This window comes from Primulina tabacum, chromosome 8 (assembly GCF_025594145.1).
Source record: "Primulina tabacum isolate GXHZ01 chromosome 8, ASM2559414v2, whole genome shotgun sequence".
Classification (NCBI taxonomy): Eukaryota; Viridiplantae; Streptophyta; class Magnoliopsida; order Lamiales; family Gesneriaceae; genus Primulina; species Primulina tabacum.
The window spans coordinates 7,881,007-7,901,627 of NC_134557.1; the positions used below are offsets into that span (position 1 = coordinate 7,881,007).

The window sequence follows — 20,621 nt, forward strand, 5'->3', positions numbered from 1 at the left end:
TACCATGTTTCCTTTTTGACTTTATGTTTTATGATTTCTAGTTACGACCACTGACAAATGACCGATTCTTAAGAATACCTTAAAAAACAGTTAAAGTAACATTATTTATAGGTAAAAATTTGTTTTATGGTCTCATGAGTCGTATTTTGTGAGACGGATCTTATTTGGGTCATCCATAAAAAAATATTGCTTTTTATGCTAAGAGTATTATTTTTTATTGTGAATATCGGTTGGGTCAACCCGTCTCACAGATAAAGATTCGTGAGACTGTCTCACAAAAAGACCTACTCTTATTTATATATCTGTATATAAATAAAAGACAAAGCAACGCTGCAATTGTCATTACACTGCTGCATTAAATACATTCTGTCCATATTCCTTATATTTATGCATCGACAGTTTTTTTTCATTTTTCATAGAATTTTATATGTCTCTAATGAAACGATGAGAAATCAAGCAGCAAAATTAGAGATTTTCTATTCCAAAATTGTACTATGTCCCTTCGTTCCTCTTCCTTGAATTCCCTTTCTCCAAAACATCTGATTTCAAAAGTTTAGAAGATCTTTAATATCTCCCCGGAAAATATGATAAATTTCGCGTCCTGTTTAACTGAATATGCAGTCCAAGTCTCTGAAACTTCTTGTTCTGCTTACTCAAACAGCTCTTGTATTTCTACAAATTTAACTCCTTCAATTCAAAATGCTGTCACTTGTATATATAGGATAGTTCTCTCCACTCAAAAACAGATTTTAGTTACACTCACATGGTGCAAGAACAGTTTATTTCAAGGCCTGAATGTATTCTTTGGCATAGATCCATCAAGCTCTATCAAACTCAACACTGAATTCGCGGTTGTTTCGAAAGTTGAAAGGCAGCAAATCTATTGAATTTGATAGCTGTAAAATTGAGCTTTTCTGGGATCTTTCAACCGCCAGGTACCTAACAGGGCCCGAACCGGTGGATGGCTATTATGTCTTCATCACAGTTGATTCAGAACTAGGCCTGATTCTTGGTGACAAGATGGAAGAAGCTACAAGAAAGAAAATGAAGACTTCCTGCAACAAAGTGGCTAAATTCTCATTGATCACGCGTCAAGAGCATTATTCAGGCAACACCCTTTATTCGACCAAGGTTCGGTTCTGCGAGACTGGATCTTCTCATGAGATTTCGATACGCTGCAGCGGGGAAGATGAAAGATTTAAGTACCCGGCGCTGTCTGTTTCCATTGATAAAAAGATGGTGACTCATGTGAAGAGACTGCAATGGAATTTCCGGGGGAATCAAACGATTTTCTTGGACGGATTGCTCATTGATTTGATGTGGGATGTTCATGATTGGTTCTACAATCCAGGATCGGGGTGTGGGGTGTTCATGTTCAGGACTCGAACTGGGTTCGACAACAGCCGATTGTGGCTGGAAGAGAAGATGGCGCACAAGGACGAAGATAAAGTTGAGTTTTCATTAATGATCTATGCCTGCAAGAAAATCATTTAGTACGAAAATTTAAAGTTTCTGCTTGATCTCTTAATTTTACATGTGAATGCTTCTATATGTATATATATATTGCAGATTAGCTAGAAAATTTAATGATAAAAAGTACAAGATATGAAATTCATTATGATTTTTTAAGAATAATATCGAATTCCATCACGTTAATTTTTTTCCTAGAACTGTGAAAATTGTAGAATTCAGTACTCCTGTTTGCAAGTACACAAAAACTACTCAGTGGCGGAAGGGAGGTGAAGAAATATTTACCAATTTACCACAAATTTCTATTATCATTAATGAGAGAGGTGACAGGGCACGAGCATCCCAACATAGAACTTGGTATTGATTTCGAGATTTCGAGTTGTAATCTTCCACTCCAAAAATATCATAAATAAATAAATTTGAAAGGACGAGGTCACAATGGCACCAGGTCCCAAATTTAAAACGAAGTGTCTGAGTTGGAGACTCCGTGTTGCAAATCTTCTCCTCAAAAATATAAATAAATAAATAAATTTGAAGGAGTTGACAGATGAACATTCATATCTGCATTAACTTTGGTCCACAAGTCACGGGTCCATCGAATTTTGATCTGGAAGACTCTTCCGGCTACACAACTGGTTGTTTTCGATACGGTAAACAGATGTAACCTTTCATTTCTTCTGTTTTTAATGTTCATATATCCCAATCTTGACAGACACACTTCTTGTTTATACATGGTGATACCTTGGAAAGAGCTCGAGTCATTCTTAGACTCGGACGGAAAAAGAAAAGTTAATCGAGCCAGATTCTCATTTGATGCAAATCGTAGAGCATAGGTAAAATTTAGACAGAGTACTCTAGCTCGGACAGGGTCTTCTCGCCCGACCAGAGTCTTCTAGCCAGACCAAGGTCCTCTATCCCGGACATGGTCCTCTCGCCCGACCAGGGTCCTCTAGCCCGACCAGGATCCTCTCATCAGGACAAGGTCCTCTCGCTCGATCAGGGTCCTCTAGTACAGACATGGTATTCTCGCCCGACCAGGGTCCTCTAGCATGGACATAGTACTCTAGCCCGAACATGGTCCTCTCGTCCGACCAATGTCTTCATGCCCGACCAGGGTTTAAGTCACTTACACCAGTTTGGGCCTACCAGTATGGGTCACCATACCTACTGACAAAAGACATGGCATGGGAAGTCGACAGAGGACATGGCATGGACAGTCGTCAAAAGACAGGGCATGGGCATATGTCTAATCAAGAATAGTGTACATGCATTGTAATCTAGGTCATATTATCCCCTATAAATACCCAGGTATGCTCATATTTGAGAGACATGAAAATCTACTGCATTCAATAAATCATCTCTCTACTTTGTGAACCGCGTACTAGCTTTAGCGTCGAATTGGCTACGCTGGAAACCCTTTTGGCATCCCACTGACATTATCTTGTTGAATGTGTGCTTGGGAGACCATGTCAGATCACCCGGGCAAACCAGGACAAGCCATACCACCTGGGAGACCAGGCCATATCACTAGGGCAGACCAGGCAGACCACCCAGGGTCATCCCATCAAGGCATGCCATACCACCCGGGATACCAGGCCAGATCACTTAGGCAGATCAAGACAGACCACCCGAGGTCATCCCACCAAGACAGGCCATACCACCCGAGAGACCAGGCCAGATCACCCGGCCTCATCCGTCATGCCTAACCACCCGAGCTCATCCCATCAGGTCAGATCAGACTCATTTTATCAGGTCAAAATCTTCACAAAGAAAGTATACATTTTTGTTCGGTAGATTGGCCACCTAATCTACCCGGGCATCGTCAATACGCAATCTTCTCCTAATTGTGGGAGTGGACAATGTTCTTGGTGCCCCTTCCATAAAATAAATAAAAACTCGCCACTAAATTTTTTTATGAGTGTAATATCACAAAAAGGTCTTTTTTAATTTGGTCTAAACATCGTGTTGTAGTTTTCGTTAGTAACGTTTTCGTAATACCACCGTGGGCAAGGATCTTGTCTTAAGCTGCGCCTGTGGACTCAAGGAAAAAAAATTAAATTTTTTTTTTATAAAAAATTGTATATGAATCTCATATACTTTTTGTATAAGGACTTATTAAGCAAGAGATGTTTGACCCTCATTTAATGAAAAATAAAATAAAATAAAAGTGTATGTGATATTATGTAAAATCCAAAATTTCGAATCCTCTTGACTATAGTTAGGCTTTTATTACAGTGTTTTCTTTGGGAAGAAATAAAAGTGTATATATGTGATATTATGTAAAATCCAAAATTTCGAATCCTCTTGACTATAGTTAGGCTTTTATTACAGTGTTTTCTTTGGAAAGAAAATCTCTGTTCTACCTAGACAAGAAAAAATAATTTTTAAAAATCCAAATTAGCACCAGGGGTCGAGCATTTGAACTATATAATGCAGTTTCTTCAAAAAAAAAAAAAAAACTGGTCAAGAAGTACATTTTAACATATTGATATTGATTTTGTGTGTGTGTGTGTATAAAAATATACCAAGTTTTGATAAAGAATCATTTCAGATACTCAAATTTCTTCCAAATATGTCCACTAAATTTCATGATTTCAACCCTATTTTGAAATGGTTGGGAGAAAGAAAGAGTTCCTTTGCCCGTTTGAGAGTGAACTTAGAACATTTATCTCAGGGATACAAGACAAAATATCAGAAGTGACACACACGTGGGAAAAGAAATGTAACTTTATTGGCAAATGCATCACAACTTGGTCGAGCCACAGAGACAAAAACCAGATGCAAATTTAAAATCTGGTAATACCAAAATACATTGTCATGTCATACTAATGAAAAACAAACTCTCCACGAAATCACGCACAAAAAACACACTTGATATCATATAACATATATAGTAGTAGAAGTAGTAGTAGTCCAACAAGTTAATTAGGTTGTTGATCGGGTAGCTAGGCAGGAGATTTGACTGTGACAACCGGGAAATCAAGCAGCACAGCCTTGTCGATCACGGTCGAGAATTTTGCGGAGAACTCGACGTGATTTGGGTGGCTGGCAAATGCAGTGAAATCATCCTTCTTCTCAAATGTCATCAAGAAAGCATGTGTGAATCCTTGTCTCAGCATTTCCAGGCTTTCTATGTCTTGTCCCCTGTAATACCAAAACTCACAGTTTGAATACTCTACTTTTTCTTGTAAATGGAATCAAAATATATACATACAGCCATCAATTAGGAAAACTCACCACACAAAGGACTTGACAATGTCCATCTCAGAAACAAGCTTCTCCATTTCTTTTAGAACATCTTCCACCACCACTTCTTCTTTGAACTTCACCAGCACCAAATGCTTGAACTCAGCCATCCCCAAAGTTGCTCACAACAACCACTCAATATATACACGCAAAAGCAATTTCTGTGTCAACTTCAACAGTCAAATTTGTCGCACACCACACCCTTTCATTGTACCATGAAACTCAGTCTCTTCTTTACAAGACATAATCTGAGCTACGATATTAAAGGTCAAATCTTGTGGGACCGAAGTACCACTAGCCCAGCTGCATTACTTCTTTTTTCAATGGGTTGCCTAGCTAGCTAGTTCCACGCCCTTACTCAAAACTTTTTGCAGTTAGAATGCCACTAACTATTATTGCCCAACGTAAATCTTTAATGTAAAGTTTAAATGGATGAAGAAAGGAAACCGGGAACTAGACCCATAACATTATTTGAACTAGATACGATCCACCATCTTTCCTAATTTTATTCGTGTCAACTATAAGGCTTTAAGGTACTACATTTTGATTCAGAATTGGTCTCTTGTTTTATCTGTTAGACGGATCAACTTTACCGATATTCACAATAAAAAGTAATATTTTTAGCATAAAAAATAATACTTATTTCATGGATGACCCAAATAAGAGATCTGTCTTACAAAATACGACCCGTGATACCGTCTCACGCAGATTTTTAGCTTTGATTAATGTAAATAATTTTTGCTCTCTCATAAATTAGACGCAAGACATATGGAAAAAACAATATGTTTATCGAAATAGTTAGTGATAACTAAATAAAAAGTGAAAAAAAAGGAGAAAAATGAATGAAATGCTTATAAGTGGAAATACATCAAACGAGTGTTGACTGGTACATAGAGAAATCTCCATGGTTATATTTAATAGTCAAATATAAGAACTTGAGAAATATTAATTCAGATTTATTATTTATATAAATGTAGAGTAATACTAAGCGACATGTGGACGTGAGGATTGGACCTTCCCGGGTGCCAATGAGTTGGGTTGTTAAAGTAATGATTCCGGGTAAAGGTGTGTCTTACAGTTGGTGTTGACTCATATTACCTCATATATCAATCTTATCATTTTCTTGCCACCGAACTTATCCCCAAGCAGAAATAAATCTTATCCATTAAGATCTGATAACACTCTTTTACGGCTCACTCAGACAACCAGATCATATAGAACAACGTCAACAGCTTAACGCATGAGAGCTTCCCCATGAAGTCACTCATCATAGTACTTCTCTCATATATGCAATACACATGCTTAACTTAACATTTTCACTTTTATTTTCAAACACCACCAACTTCTGATTTTGTTTTCAAACGTTATCAAACACTCCCTTATCTAAGTTAGAATTTGTTTGAAAGTTGAAATAAAAATTAACTAAAATAGGGGAACTGTGATAGTAAATATGTGAAAGTTGAATGGAGTGCAGACAAGCTGTTTGCTTGAAGAATAGGCCAACCCCTCAACGTGCACATTCGTGGGTATGTGACCAACTACTCTGCATATTTAGAAATAATTTAACCAACATTTCCAAAAGTTGGTGGTTTTTAAAAAGAAAAAAAGAGGACAGTGAAAGAGATGTGTCATTGGCATAGCCCCAAACAATTCATGTGATTCACATTATTTGACCCGGGATAGACACTAGAACCAGAACATAATTGGGTCAAAAAAGAAATTATGATATCTTTAGAATGAAATTAATTATTTTTATTTTTATTTTTAAATTCAAAGGTACACCTTTGTTTGTCTTCTCGGTTTCATATCTTCACTCTCAATATTTAATTTGTAGAGTTTCAAGATTTCTTGAGTTACCTCAAATCCTTCAAGAATTGAATTCATTGTCAAACACAACTGGCTTATATGATTCATTGGTCATTATTGATGTCGTGAAGCGATTGAAATCTATGATTTATTCGACTCGGTGTCTGAAATAATTGTTATGGATTGTTTTTTTCCTCTTCGTTAGGTGTTCTTTGGAAATTATTGGGAGGGCTACATCCAAATCAATTATCATCAAAATTTTAAACCAGAAAATGACTGCACGTTCCTTGTGGAAATCATTTTCAATTGTCCCATTGCTTTTGCTTCATTTCAAGACTTTTTTCTAAAAAAAAAAAAACTTAAATCATTGTATTTGCACCATTTTTGTAATATAAAAAAAATTACAATTGATGGGTAATGACCCAATTTAATTATTCAATTCATTATTGAGGTCCAAATTAATTATAAAGGCATAAGCCCGCTACGCACTCCGAAAAAATATATGAATAGGAGATGATTCTCATTATTTTGGGGGAGATGATTTTATGATTTTTAGCTCTCAATTAACATCTTTAAATTGTTTTCTGACTTAAACGTCGGAGTGTTTAAGTTGGGCAAACCTCGGCGTCTCTGACGTTTGTTTGTGACGCATGTGGTAAGGTAACCCACAAAGATTTCTCTCCACCATCTACTTGGACCCATTTACGAGCTCGCTAGAATATCTTTCTACGATTACTTGAATTCGTTTACGAACCTGCAGAATAATTCGAATAATCATCAATTTTTGAAATGTTGGGCTTTCTTTAATGGACCGGAATTTCACAAGTTTTTGGACTATTTTCTATCAGCTATTAGAACCAGTTATTTCGGGTCGGCCTAGTGCAGTTTAAAATAGCTGCCCCTGTAATATTTTCCAACAAGCCTGCTGATCAATCAAACTCATAATAAGGTCATAATCAATTATTGGCTTTCATTCTAAAAAATCAATGGGTATTGGATTCACAACAGTTGAGCTCAATCTACACGTAGGACATTATTCCAAATAAGGATGACAATGGGACGGAAAAACGAACGGGTTTGCAATCCCTATTATCATCTTTGAATTTTCATCCCCACTTTCATATCCGCCTCGATCTCCGTTTTTTCGGGTTTGGGGAATTCCTAAACACGAAACCGTGGGGATCAAATCTCGATCCTCATGTTTTCATAGTCAATCGATTAAATAATATTTAAAGAATTATTAGTATAAATCTTTGCCTAGATTCGATTAGCTTGCTTTTGATTTTTGAATAAAGCTGGATTAACTTAATAATAGTTGAGTCGATTTAGTTTTTACGTCATGGGAGAAGTTGAATAATCCAACCGATTAAAAGAGTGACATGAGAGAGTTTTTGTTTATTTTAAAATGATTATTTTAGATATTATTTCGAAGTGGATGAGAAACAAAAAATAGGAAGTGTTTGAAAATAAAAATCTAAAGCTAATACAAGCTAAAGTTTGAATGTTTAGATAAAAATTGTTTCAAACTTAAAGTAAAATAACAAAAATAACATATATAAATTGTTTTTATCATCTAAATTTTGATACACACCCTCTACAATGTATTTTATAATTGTATTAAAATTAATTTTTTTATAACATGAATGCGTAAAAATTATATAAGATCAATAATAAAAAACAAATAATTTTTTTATAGATGCACATAATTATATAAAATGCATATTTTTTAAAAAAATTAATGTTTGTAATAAAATACTATTGGAATTTTATGAATTCTATCTTAAAAATGTATACATAAATAAAATTTAATATTTTAAAAAATATCCAAAATATTTATAAAAATGAAGAGCAACCGTAGAATACGTTAAATTTTTTAAGCATACAAATTTAAAATTGTAACTTTAAACTATTAATAAAAAATTAATATTTAATTTTTTTTTATCATAGTCCATAGATGCCGGGTTTTCGTCCACGGAAAACAACATATGTTTTAGTCTGCAATGTAATAAGTAAATGGTTCACACAAACCTACTTTAATGTACAAACAATTCATTCAGAGAAGTGTATTTCACAAATGTCGTAAAACATTAATACACAGTCTACACATTTTATGAAAATTTTATTTTAGAAAATGGAATCTAAATTAAAACGCATTAGTCCAAATAAATAACCAGACAAAACCAAAGGTGACGCTTTTGAACTGAAGGGAGGCGCATAAATTTCATGATGAACATCTAAGTTGTAGGTCGTAGCACAAAAATAGAAGTTCGATTCCACATATCTGACCTTCAACCTACCATTTTACTGTTTCAATCAATGGAGATCTTGGCTGCAAAACAAAAAGGTTAAAAAATAAGCACTCACAACATTGAATTACTGCACTTTTGTGGCAAATAATTAAAAAAAATGAATGAACTGCTCGGTGTAATGAAATCTAACTTTGTTCTTCACAAAATTCTTCCACAATATAGGTGTTAACACAGAAAAATTTCAAAAAATGAACTAAAACACTAACAATTGTAGAGCGAAAGATAACGAACCGCTTTTGACAGAAAACAGATCTAGGTATTTGATCTCCACGTTTCGCTTTGAAGAAGAAGGTTTTTTTTTTTTTTGTTTTGCTTTAAACTCATTTGATAATTATGTTTTTATTTTATGTGAGAATTTCTTGTATGTTGATCTAATAAATTCGTTTTTAGGTTTTGAATCCATTATCTGTTTTTGTTAGCTCATTGATTTGATTAGCTCGAATAATCTCTTTTATTTTTTTTATTGAAATTTCATTGATTTTGATTGTATCTGTATGTCCTTTGTTGATATTATGTTTAATCTATATTTTTTTGGGGTTGCTAACTCATTGGTAGAGTACACGGCTTTTAAGTACGGCCAGAATCTTTCACACGTTTGTTAATTATATGTACAAAATTTTGTCTTTTCAATTTAAACATGTCCATTGGACATATGAATAATTTGTTGCGAGTCAAAATTTCTTGAAAATTTTATGTGAGGGAATTGAGAAGTAGAAAACTAGGTTGCGTTGGATTACGGTTGTAAACGAATTCAGCAGATTCTCTAGTTTTTAGATCTTGCTCGATAAATATATTATTCATATTCGAACTTATCGAACTCGAGCCGAACTCGAACATGTTCGAACTTTTTTTAATCCAAACTTGAGTCAAAATTATTTTGTTCAATATTTCGCGAGCCACTCGCTATTTTTAATATTTTATTAGTATAATATTATTATATATTAAATATATATACATTTCGAGATTTCGAATCTTAATGTTCGAACAATAGTCTAAATAGCTCGCGAATAGGTCAAACATTTCTTGTCGAATGCGAAATTTTTGGTTTCGAAACGATCTCGAACTCGAATATACTTGATTCAAACCTTAAATTTTTACTAATATTCAGTTCGATTCATTTACACCCCTAGTTTGGATCGAAGAATTTGGATTAATTGAAAGTAGGATTTGAAATGACTTTATATTACGATTGAATTTGAAATTCACCATAATAATTCAAAAAATAATTAAATGAGATTTGAAATTCATTATCAAGTTAATTTACACAAAGAAACCAATGAACTCGTTATGCATTTGAAATTTTGTCTCAAATTCATCAATTCAAATGTAATTTTACGTTCATATATTTAGTGAAAGAAAACTCTGTAAATCCGAGGAAAAAGGTCTGACGTTGAGTTTTTACTTGAAATGCATTTGTGTATACTATTCCACCTACACAGTGGAGTGTTTTTTAAATAATTAATTTAATTTATATTCAAATATAATTAATTTCATAATTGTGAAAAAATAATAACAAATCATGTTACAATTTGAAATGATAAAATGAAAAAAAAAAGGGAAAAAAAAATGGACCAAACATATTATTAATAATAATTGTAATAGACGTGGAGATGATAATAACGAGAAGACAAATTATGCTCCGATGCGAAGAAGCATCGTTGGTTGTCAATTATTGAGACTTTTCTCCTCGAATTGTGCAAGCACCTCAAAGTACAACCTCAGCTGCAAATTCATTATCACGGTAGGTATCGTTCTAAATCCAAAGGCTAGTTTGTGCCTCCATTTTTCTCTTCTTTCTTTTTACACAATCATCCATGCAACGTTCTAACAGTTTTTCGTTTTAGGTCTAGTCCAATCATCATACATAAAAGTTGCCCAGATTTTGAATAATTTTATACATTAAACAAGTCATTAACAAAATCAACACTTATCATGAAGGTAGGATTTCTGGAAAAGTGAATTAAATTTCATTCTTTCATCATCTAGTATCCCCTGGACATGGAATGCACGCACGAGGACTTTCAAATAAACATCGGAATCACCGGAAAAATGAGTATGTATATAACATAAAATTTATCCAGAAAGTAACCTTTCTAGAACACAAATTTAATACAGCGGCCCCTTTCACAAAACTTTGAATCGTCTTTCCTGTTTTGTCTGGTGTTAAATGTCTGTTGTTCTTAAGATAGAGCGACGATCTTTTCAAGTGCTACGTTTGTGCAAATAAAAGAGGTTAGTTATACGAATTCTTTCGGGAAACTCAAATTTCATCGCTTTTGGCTTTCACTAAAGAATTTTACAAATCATAAAGAGATTCCATACCTTCAGAAAGAAGAGGCCCAGCCTGTGCTTTTGCGTTGCTGGCAAAGAAAATTGTAGAAATTACAGATTGTTGATATAATTAAAAATAGAATGCTTAATGCAGGCTTTTACATGAATATTACTTGACCAGGTGTATATTAAATCACAGCCAAGGACAAAAAGTAGGCATCAAGTTCTGGTGTAGTGAGGCAGGATCAAAGTGGAGATGACAAACAGAATCAGAGAATAATATAGAGATGCAATAAGACAAACTCCAGAGAGCTAAATTTGTACCTTTCTTTGGTCAAAGGTTCATCTTGTGGTTTCATTGCTGGGAAAAGCAAAACTTCCTGTTCATAGTGATCAAGTAAACAATTTATAAAGGTAGGCCAGGGTATACGGAGATGAGTAATAAGTTAAAGATGAGGAAGTCGACTAACAAATTATTGTTCTGGAAAATAGGTGGTGTCACTAACCTTAATATTCTGTGAGTCGGTCAACAACATTGTGAGTCGGTCAATACCCAATCCCCAACCACCAGTGGGAGGTAAACCATATTCAAGAGCAGTACAAAATGTTTCATCTAAGGCCATTGCTTCATCATCACCCGATTGGCGATCCTAGTTAAGGAGTAGAAACTCTTTCAGAATCCTACTATAGCCAATTTTACATGAATTTGAGGGTTCATCATTATCATACCTTGAGCTGATCAGCAAAACGCTGCCGTTGTACGAGAGGATCATTCAACTCAGTATATGCATTGCAAAGCTGTCAAGTTGTTAATCGAGATACAGTAATACAGGCAAGTCAGAAATGCAAACACAAAGAGAGATAAATAGAAAAGAAGAAACAGATGAATGAGATATCTGATTATATCACTTACTTCATGCTTGTTGATGAACAATTCAAATCTCTCAGTCAGGCCTGGTTTTGACCTATGCCATTTTGCCAATGGACTCATGATCTCGGGATGATTTATAATAAAGGTGGGGTTCGTACATGTCTCCTCGAGAAAATGACCCACAAGCTGTATTTTAATAAAAGCTTAAGACAGTTAATGAGGGAGAAAGAGAGGCAAGTAAGGCAGTGATGGACATAATAGAAGAGCACATCAATGGATATTCACAAGCAGCCAACAAGCCCAACGTTATGGTCTGCATATTTGCTCAAATATTCAGTGACGAATGTAATTCAAATTTTACTTGAACGGAGTAATATGAAAATAATAACAATGTCACACTTAAAATCACATGTCATTGTCTCACAGAGAAGGAACTGACAGGTCCTAGAGAAAGCAGGTCCATATGAAGACTTTCAAGTTTACACGAGGCACGACCCATCAAGAAATTTTTGGCCTCAACAAGGCCATTGTGCTAGGGTGTGAGGTAATAGTAATGTTTTCCTCATCTTGTAAATTCAAAGAAAAGAGAATATCTTACTTTGTCTAACAGCCTAGTAGTTGTTTGCGGAGGGGGGCATTTGATGTCGAATTTTGAACATGCCTCAACCAAATATTTATTGGCTTCTTCACTGGAGAGGTCCTTGGGTATGCTAAGGCTTGCCACCTTTTCTAACTCATCTATCATATCAATTCTCCTGTAGAGGTAAGAAAAGAAATATAGCAAGTTAAATGTAAGTGATATTGAAATGAAAGGTATGTAATTGAACAAGCAAATCAAGAAACCTGAAAGGAGGAGTGAAGTCAATCTCAATGGGATCCACATCCAACCCATTGGCATGATATTTAATTTTATAGCTACCAGGTAACTTCCTTGATCATTCCTGTTGCAGAGAATTTGTTCATCAGACTCCAAGACAGAAGCAACATCTTCTTTGAGTCATTTATAACCTATATTTGGCACTCACCGCTGAGCATTTCTTCTGTCAGCTTCATCAAGTCGTTGTAATCCGCAAACGCCATGTAAAACTCACAAGTAGTAAATTCAGGATTGTGAGTTAAGTCGATCCCCTCATTCCTAAATTGTTTGCCAATTTCGTATACACGGTCTAAGCCACCGACAACTAACTCCTTGAGATAAAGTTCAGGTGCAATACGCATATAAAGTTTCATGTTAAGATCATTGTGATGGGTCACAAATGGTCTGGCAGCAGCCCCCCCAGCAATCATGTTCATCATGGGTGTTTCAACCTTAAAGAAACAGACAAGAAGAATTTATAATTAAAGTGTACAAGCAAGCTACTGACAGAACATCATTTTATGCTAAAGGCAATAATGAATTGAAGTATACCTCCAAAAAATCTTGTTTATCAAGAAAACTTCTGATGTAAGAAATAATTTTTGACCTGGTCTTGAATATTTCCCGAACCTCCATGTTTAGCATCAAATCCAAGTAGCGCTGCCTATATCGTGTTTCCTGGTATGAAATGTTCCACTACTCATAAACAGATCTCACATAGATGGAGACATGATCAAATACATTTGAATTACACACAAATCTCTAAACAGAAGGATAGAAAAATTAAACAGGCCAAAAGAGGTAGTGAATTGTAAAGATAAAGTGCAAAAGCAATTTAAAAACAAACATGGGGTAAGGTGTCCCCATTGAACAATAAAGAAAAGCCCAAGTATTATTGTTATTATGCTTAGTTTTGGAACATTCTTTTTCCATTGACCTTACTATGCGGTCCTATGAAGTGATGACTGGAAAATAACGTTATGATCACCACCCAGATATTTCTTGCTCTGGCATGCAGTTAAAGAGAAATAAGCAACATATGTGTTATAAAACTATCTAATAGGTCATCATGCAAAGGCAATATACTAGCTTATCTACAAAGACACTCATAGGCCCTAGCAAGAATACGATGCAGTCAACCAATTAGACCATTGGTGCATTAATTGGTTTCCAAAGACTTGTCTCTGGGTTCAAGTCACATAAGGTGCGTTGAATGTGTGGGTGAAATTTAAAAACCAAGTACATGAATGTCCAAAATATCGATAGCTTTGTACAATACCTGGTCCTTCAATGTATAGGCCTCAAGATTCCTACCAATTCCTGGTACCCAAACATCAGTTACCTGTCCAGAGTAATTCAATGTCAATGAAGTCATACATTATTGATTCATCAAATTGGTCAACAACTGAAAAAAAGACAAAAAACAGTGTCACCTTAGCATTGTCAGAACCTGGACCAATTTTTGGTCGTGGCATCATGTGTAGACAATGAGAAAGAACTACAAATGTTTTTGGAAAAATACTCAACTCTCCCCTTTTACTTTTACCTACAAAATTACCATAAAAGGAAGAAGAATTACATTAAGAATCTGGAAAAGTGGCATCCAAAAGTAGGATAATTAATTCACTTCACAACAAACTACACAATCATACCACTAAATACCACACTCTTCCTTCAATTACATCAAACAGATCATACCCAAGAAAAACAAATAGTTGCCAGCAAATTATCCTTCGATACAAGCATCACATGCTATACAAACCGACACAAACCTTAAGTTCAATACCTACAAGTTTAAATAAACTATGCACCCTCTCTCACAAAGTAAACAACACATCTAAAAAATGCAGCAGCTATCGAAATGTCTCCAATTACACACCTGAAGTAAAATTCCAAAAAAGGTAAATTTTGTAACTACCAAGTGCATTCTGATAAATTCATAAAACTTAAGTACAGATTTCAAGACACGATTTTTTTTGGTCAATTCTCTTGAAGGTGATCATTTTATTTGAACGACTACATCAAGAAATACATAGTTTTAGAGATTAATGTCTTTTTTCCTCAACACATTTATTAGAGAAGTATGCAGAGTTACAAGAAATATTAGCAAATTGTTTTGCATTACATAGATCACATTCATGAGAATGACACAAACCTGGAAACCCAATGATACCAACAATATCACCTCGCTTGACAGAAGAGTGAAATCTAGAAAACTCTTCCTCATCCAATTCGGATCTCCTACAGGGACAATTTTGATGACAGTAAGAGACTGTATACATGCCACAAATAAAAAATGACATTCCAGCAAAGAAAACATAGTATGGTTGATCTATCTCTCCAACATTATTGGCATAGCATCCCCTAGCAAGACCAGTATTACCTTACTGAAAGTTACACCATCTTTTACTTAGGAGAGCAAATTGGAACCCAGAATCAGGAAATATAGAAAACAACATAATCAATAAATGGCACTAATAACTAATAAGAAACCAATTCAATATAGGGCAGAGAGTTTGGGCTTCAACAAAAGGGGTCCATATACTTCCATAATCTCATCGGTTTTTTTACTTCACAATAACTCGGGATTTAATCCCATAGAGATGATAGCTGTAAGCAAAAAATAAGATATGCAACTACCTTGCATCAGCCATAACTTGAACTTTAGCACCACCACCGTGCAAATCATAAAAGAATAGCTTTGATGATGATGAGCGTTTGTTCATAAGCCGCCCTTCCAAAAGAAACATCTATAACATTAATCAAAAGTAGCGCGCTATTATCACACTAAGAATAAATCACATATACAATCTCTAGTACCAGCTATTCTTTCTTCAACATCCTCTAGATGATCTCCACTATTTAAACTCTCGTATCTCTTTACATATTCAGGGATAGACGATTTAGCTTCAAATTTGTGGGGATACGGATTGCTTCCAGATTCCTTCTGAGCAGCAAGAAATCTCAGTCTATTTTCATAATATTGCTGCATGTACGATTAAAACATTGCATTCAGTGAAACATTCTAGATAGCCTTGCTAGAAAAACAAAATAACCCACCCGATCCAATATAGATTATAAGGAAGAGGAAGAAGGAAAAAAAACGACAACAGTAAGAGGAAACCAATATAATAGGCCTACCGTTGGATCCATGCCCTCATCTTCTGCAGCGGTTTTCTTGGCCGGCTGCCTTGGCTTGGCAGAGGCCTGAATTTAATACCACCAGTGATTATAATGACAAGATAAAAATATAAAAAATATTCACTGGAAGGCAACAGATTAAATTATGGAGTTCAATTAAACCAAAAAAATGGTTTTTCTTCGACTATGAACAATCACTGAATAATAGGAGGAAATATAAAGTAAATATACAAAGTCATTAAAAACATTATCATGAAACGAACTTTCATAAATACCAGATTGACAAACCTCATGAGAGGATACCAAGGCACTCTTTTTCAAGGGAGATATGAGAAATTCTTGTAGCTATATGCTCTCCATGGTGTTTCAAAATATTTACAGATATATGCGCTTACAATAACGTGCAAAATCCATTAGATAACCTATCAAATTAATACAAAAGTTTTATAAGACCCACTTATCAAGTAAATCTAAACCATCTTTGTCAAAGGCGATCGCCTCTTGCCTGGCGACGACCCTCTGCCTGGGGTCATCCCAGGCGCATCGATTCACTAAGGCGAGCGTCTAGTAGCCTTGGAAGTTCATTTAAGCGCGCCTTTTTTCTTATTACTCGTTTAAAACAAATGGCCAAACAAAACCCTAGCATCTCAACACCAGAATCAGAAAAAGAGAGTTCTTAACAGAAATCGAGATTAGGGCATCTACATCCAAACAACCAGAAAACGACCAATTTCACATCATTTGGATGAATAGGGAGAATAAATTGATGTTGATCAAGAAAATGATGAAGTCCAAGAAGAACACATGTCCGAAAGTTCTGGAGACACTGGTGATTCGATGGAAGAAAATGAACTTGATTTGCTACATCGAAGAATTTTAATCATGTTAATGATTATTATGAACTTATTAATTATTTTTTGGTTTGTATGACATTGTTGCTTAATTATTTCATATTTTAATATATTTATAATAAGTTACGTATATTTTTTTAAAAATTAAAAAATTTGTGTCTTGCTTCAATAAGGCGTGCCCCTCGGCTTGCGCCTTGCACCTCAGGCTCCATGACCTTTGTGCGTCTCGGTGTGCTTTGCATCCTTGACAACTATGATCTAAACATCCAAATACAAAGAAAAATATGTGAAGATTCAACAAATCCAAGCATTTATACTTTTCTCCATTAACAGAACTTTTTCCACCATGTGCAGGTTCACATGTACCGATGCGTTGATTCTGCTATATATTTTGCACTAATTAGATATTGATATCCTTTTAACAAAATTCTACATCGCATAAAACAATATAAAGATACATTAAAATCCTAGGACAAAAAATTTATAGTCTTAAATTCGAAAGCGCCAAAACCAAGCCGAAATGAGAAATTAAACAACTGAAGGAATTGGCATTCAAGCAGAAAGATGAGAAACCAATAAAAGCACACACAAAAGTTGTCTACGTATGATTGTGTAATAGAATCGAAATTACCATGTCGGAAGTTCGGGAATGGAGAAGTGCGATGGCTCACACGCTGGTCAATTAAAGTTAAAACCCTAGTCTCAGTGGAAGATAAAAACCTGGGGGCTCCAACATTTCTCTTTGATGCTTATATATTTCTTAGCACTGGGCTCATTTACTGTTGTTTCCGGGAGGGATTGGATTGGGCTTTAGTGAGATTCGGACAGGGGACTTTTGTAGCAAAAAAAATAAAATTAAATGATTGCACGTAATAGATATGTTGTGAGCATCATCATCAATTTAAGGATGACAATGAGTCGAATTTAAACCCGATCAAATGAGTCGCAGGGTATGTATAGGTTCGGTCAATGAGTCTAGAAGTGGACCCCAGGTGGGTAACTAGGAAACTCGCCGCAAACATATATACGCTAGTCGTCACGCACACATGTTGAATATATAACATAATACATGAATATAATGTATGACATATACATAATATTTTATATTTTTAAAGTATTTAAACATAGATTAATTAATTACATATATTTTTGTGTTTTGCATATGGTTGGAATGAATTATTTTCAAAATGAATGAAGAGAAAAACATATTATAGTTAAATTTAGAAGTGTATATATATAGAGAGAGAGAATGATAGTTTAGGTAATTCTAAAATCAAATCACGAGCTCAAGTAGTAATTCTAGGACAAAAATTTGTATGATACGGTCTCACGGGTCGTATTTTGTGAACATATATCTTGTTTGAGTCATCCATGAAAAAGTATTACTTTTTATTGTGAATATCGTTAGGGTTGACCCGTCTCACAGATAAAGATTCGTGAGACTGTCTCACAAGAGACATACTCTAATTCTAGGGTGCTCAAGTATAATAATAGACTAGTAAAAAATGCACACGTGTTGTATGTGTTATTATTATTTTTAATTCGATCAAATAATACTAAACAATTAACATGAAATTATTTTCAATTTAGAAGAATTGTTTGATTTAAAAGAGAAGTTTTGTTTATATTTTTTCTATGTAAAATATGAAGTGACTTGAGAAAGTTTGTAAGAAGGGTGATTATAAATTAAATATTTTAGTGTACTCAAATGTAGTTATTCTAAGAGTCTCACACTTAATAATATTGTTGGGTGCAATAATTGTCCCTGCTTGGTAGAACGATCGAACAGTGGTGCTTGATCTGCTTTGCGGTTTAAAAGATTTGAGTTGCATCATTACCATTAGCTATAGCTTTTAGCAAAGCAGCAACCACTCGGTCCTACAAATATAGAATAGAAGAGTCTCACACTTAATAATAGAGAATATATATATATATATATATATATATATATAATAGACAATATTATTAAGTATTAATATTATATTATGTTTTAAAAATATATATAATTTTTATCTGTAATGCCAAGAAATAGAGGGTATTTTGATGATTGAAAAATTAAATGTGATGCTAAAAATTAAAATCTTCTGATTTAATATTTTTTTAAAAAATAAATATTTACATTAAGTTAATTTATCACGTAAAAAAATAGAAATAGGAGATTAACCATGAGAATAATTTCTATTAAGCCCAAACTTAATACATAGTATAACAATCTTTGCCCTACCTTGTTCTAAATCATGGTCCACATTTTAGGCACATAATGTGGTAAAAGAAATGCATCACAATCAATGTTTGGCTTCACAACAAGGTCGGCGTCGTCATTTTATGGCGTTTAAAACAAAATATAAGAATAATTACATTGCTTGCATTTTGCATTTCGGATATATTTGTTGATATATTTTAGAGTTCACGTGGGTAATCACTCTTTTAAATAATAAAAATTGTGAATTTCTTTTAAAAAAATGATTGTTATACCTATGGGTGCAAACGAACCGAATCGCCGCGAATAATAGTAAAAAATCAAGGCTCGAAAATTTCGAACATTTTGGCTCGAGCTTGGCTCGAAATGAAGTTCGAGTTCGGTTCGTAATATTCGAACATATTCGTGAACTATTCGAATTATTGATCGGATGTCAAGGTTCGAGAACTTTGGTCGAAAGCTTGAAATATCCGAAAGGTTTGAGATGTATATATATTTATTATATCATTATATTATATTAACAAAATGTTAAGGCTCGCGAACTATCGAACAAAATAATTTTGGTTCGAGTTTGGCTCGAAAAAAATTGAATATGTTCAGGTTCGACATGTTCAAATATGAATCAAATATTTATTTCTCACAAATAAGAAAATCAAAACAGTGTCAATAATAAAAAAAAATACATTCAGTGAATCATTTTTAATTTTTTGAAAATAATGACATTTGACTTAACATGTAATTTTATATTAGACAAGAAAAATTACATTTTTAATTCGCATCACGTCCTCCAAATTTGGCAAGCGTCGTCTGATTAAGTTTCCTTTTGTGTTTATTTTTTCCAGTTGAAATAGAAAATGTTATTTATTTAGATTTGAAAAAATTAAATACTTTCCTTTCTTTCTTTCTTTCTAATACTTTTCCAATCACATGTATGTTGGGATTCCGTTAAAGGATTGGATTTGGATTATTTTCGATTTCCCAAAAGAACCAGTTTTTGGCTCAATTCTTGATTTAAATTTTGGTTAATTAGCCTATCATTTGACAGTGTTGTGTAATTTATAATTACGATATATAAGAAAAGTTTATTTTATCTCAAAATTGATTTGTCTCGACACGTTTAAAATACTTTTACTTCGCACTTGGATTGATGAATCTGGAGTTGAGGATTTCAAATACACATAACAAATCCGTTGGTATGTTTTAAGTGAGTCCAGTTAACAATGAATTTTAAATCGTTGTATAGTTATTTTTTGACTAATTGGAATAGATTTAAAATTCATCTGAGTCATTTCAAATCATTTTGTGAAATAAATTTCTTATATCCAAATAATACAGTCCAAATGCAACCTCCAGGTGCGCTTCGAGTCTCGTTCCAATTTTTATTTTCTTTAGTTTCAAGAATCTTTTTAAAATCAATACACAAAGTATTTAATTTTTTAGCTAAGAAACTACGTGAATGAACTTACTCATATTTATGTTTTTAGCATAATCCTCATGGTTAATTTATTTCGATATTTGCATGTTGCAGAGAGAAATCAACATATTCTTATTTTTTCAAACAAAAAATGCTAAAGAACATCAAATTTAAATATCATAGCAA

The 20,621-nt window shown here is 34.0% G+C and overlaps 2 protein-coding genes and 1 pseudogene across 2 annotated transcripts; 1 reads left to right on the forward strand and 2 right to left on the reverse strand.

Annotated features, from left to right (window-relative positions):
• The first annotated feature begins 318 nt into the window (after positions 1-318).
• LOC142553543 (uncharacterized) lies at positions 319-1,650 on the forward strand (annotated as a pseudogene).
• A 2,534-nt stretch (positions 1,651-4,184) lies between these two features.
• Positions 4,185-4,957, reverse strand: LOC142553544 (stress-response A/B barrel domain-containing protein At5g22580-like). The gene is made up of 2 exons (XM_075663881.1): positions 4,708-4,957; positions 4,185-4,614 (listed from the first exon to the last, which is right to left on the reverse strand). The coding sequence occupies exons 1-2, from the start codon at positions 4,824-4,826 to the stop codon at positions 4,416-4,418; spliced, it is 318 nt and encodes a 105-aa protein (XP_075519996.1). The 5' UTR covers positions 4,827-4,957; the 3' UTR covers positions 4,185-4,415.
• A 5,805-nt stretch (positions 4,958-10,762) lies between these two features.
• LOC142553545 (lysine--tRNA ligase, cytoplasmic-like) lies at positions 10,763-17,616 on the reverse strand. The gene is given in 18 exon segments (XM_075663882.1): positions 10,763-11,040; positions 11,154-11,191; positions 11,427-11,482; positions 11,609-11,752; positions 11,832-11,900; positions 12,016-12,159; positions 12,572-12,728; positions 12,817-12,893; positions 12,895-12,914; positions 12,999-13,281; positions 13,382-13,507; positions 14,109-14,171; positions 14,263-14,375; positions 14,985-15,070; positions 15,470-15,563; positions 15,650-15,815; positions 15,971-16,036; positions 17,453-17,616. Coding segments are annotated over 18 exon segments (1,734 nt in total). The 5' UTR covers positions 17,456-17,616; the 3' UTR covers positions 10,763-11,011.
• Between the last annotated feature and the right edge of the window lie 3,005 nt (positions 17,617-20,621).

Excerpts from the sequence above, each read along its gene's own strand:
- LOC142553544 (XM_075663881.1), bottom strand. The coding sequence starts at position 4,826 with ATGGCTGAGTTCAAGCATTTGGTGCTGGTGAAGTTCAAAGAAGAAGTG. Across the intron at positions 4,615-4,707 it reads ATTGTCAAGTCCTTTGTGTG|GGGACAAGACATAGAAAGCC; the intron begins GTGAGTTTTCCT and ends TTGGTATTACAG.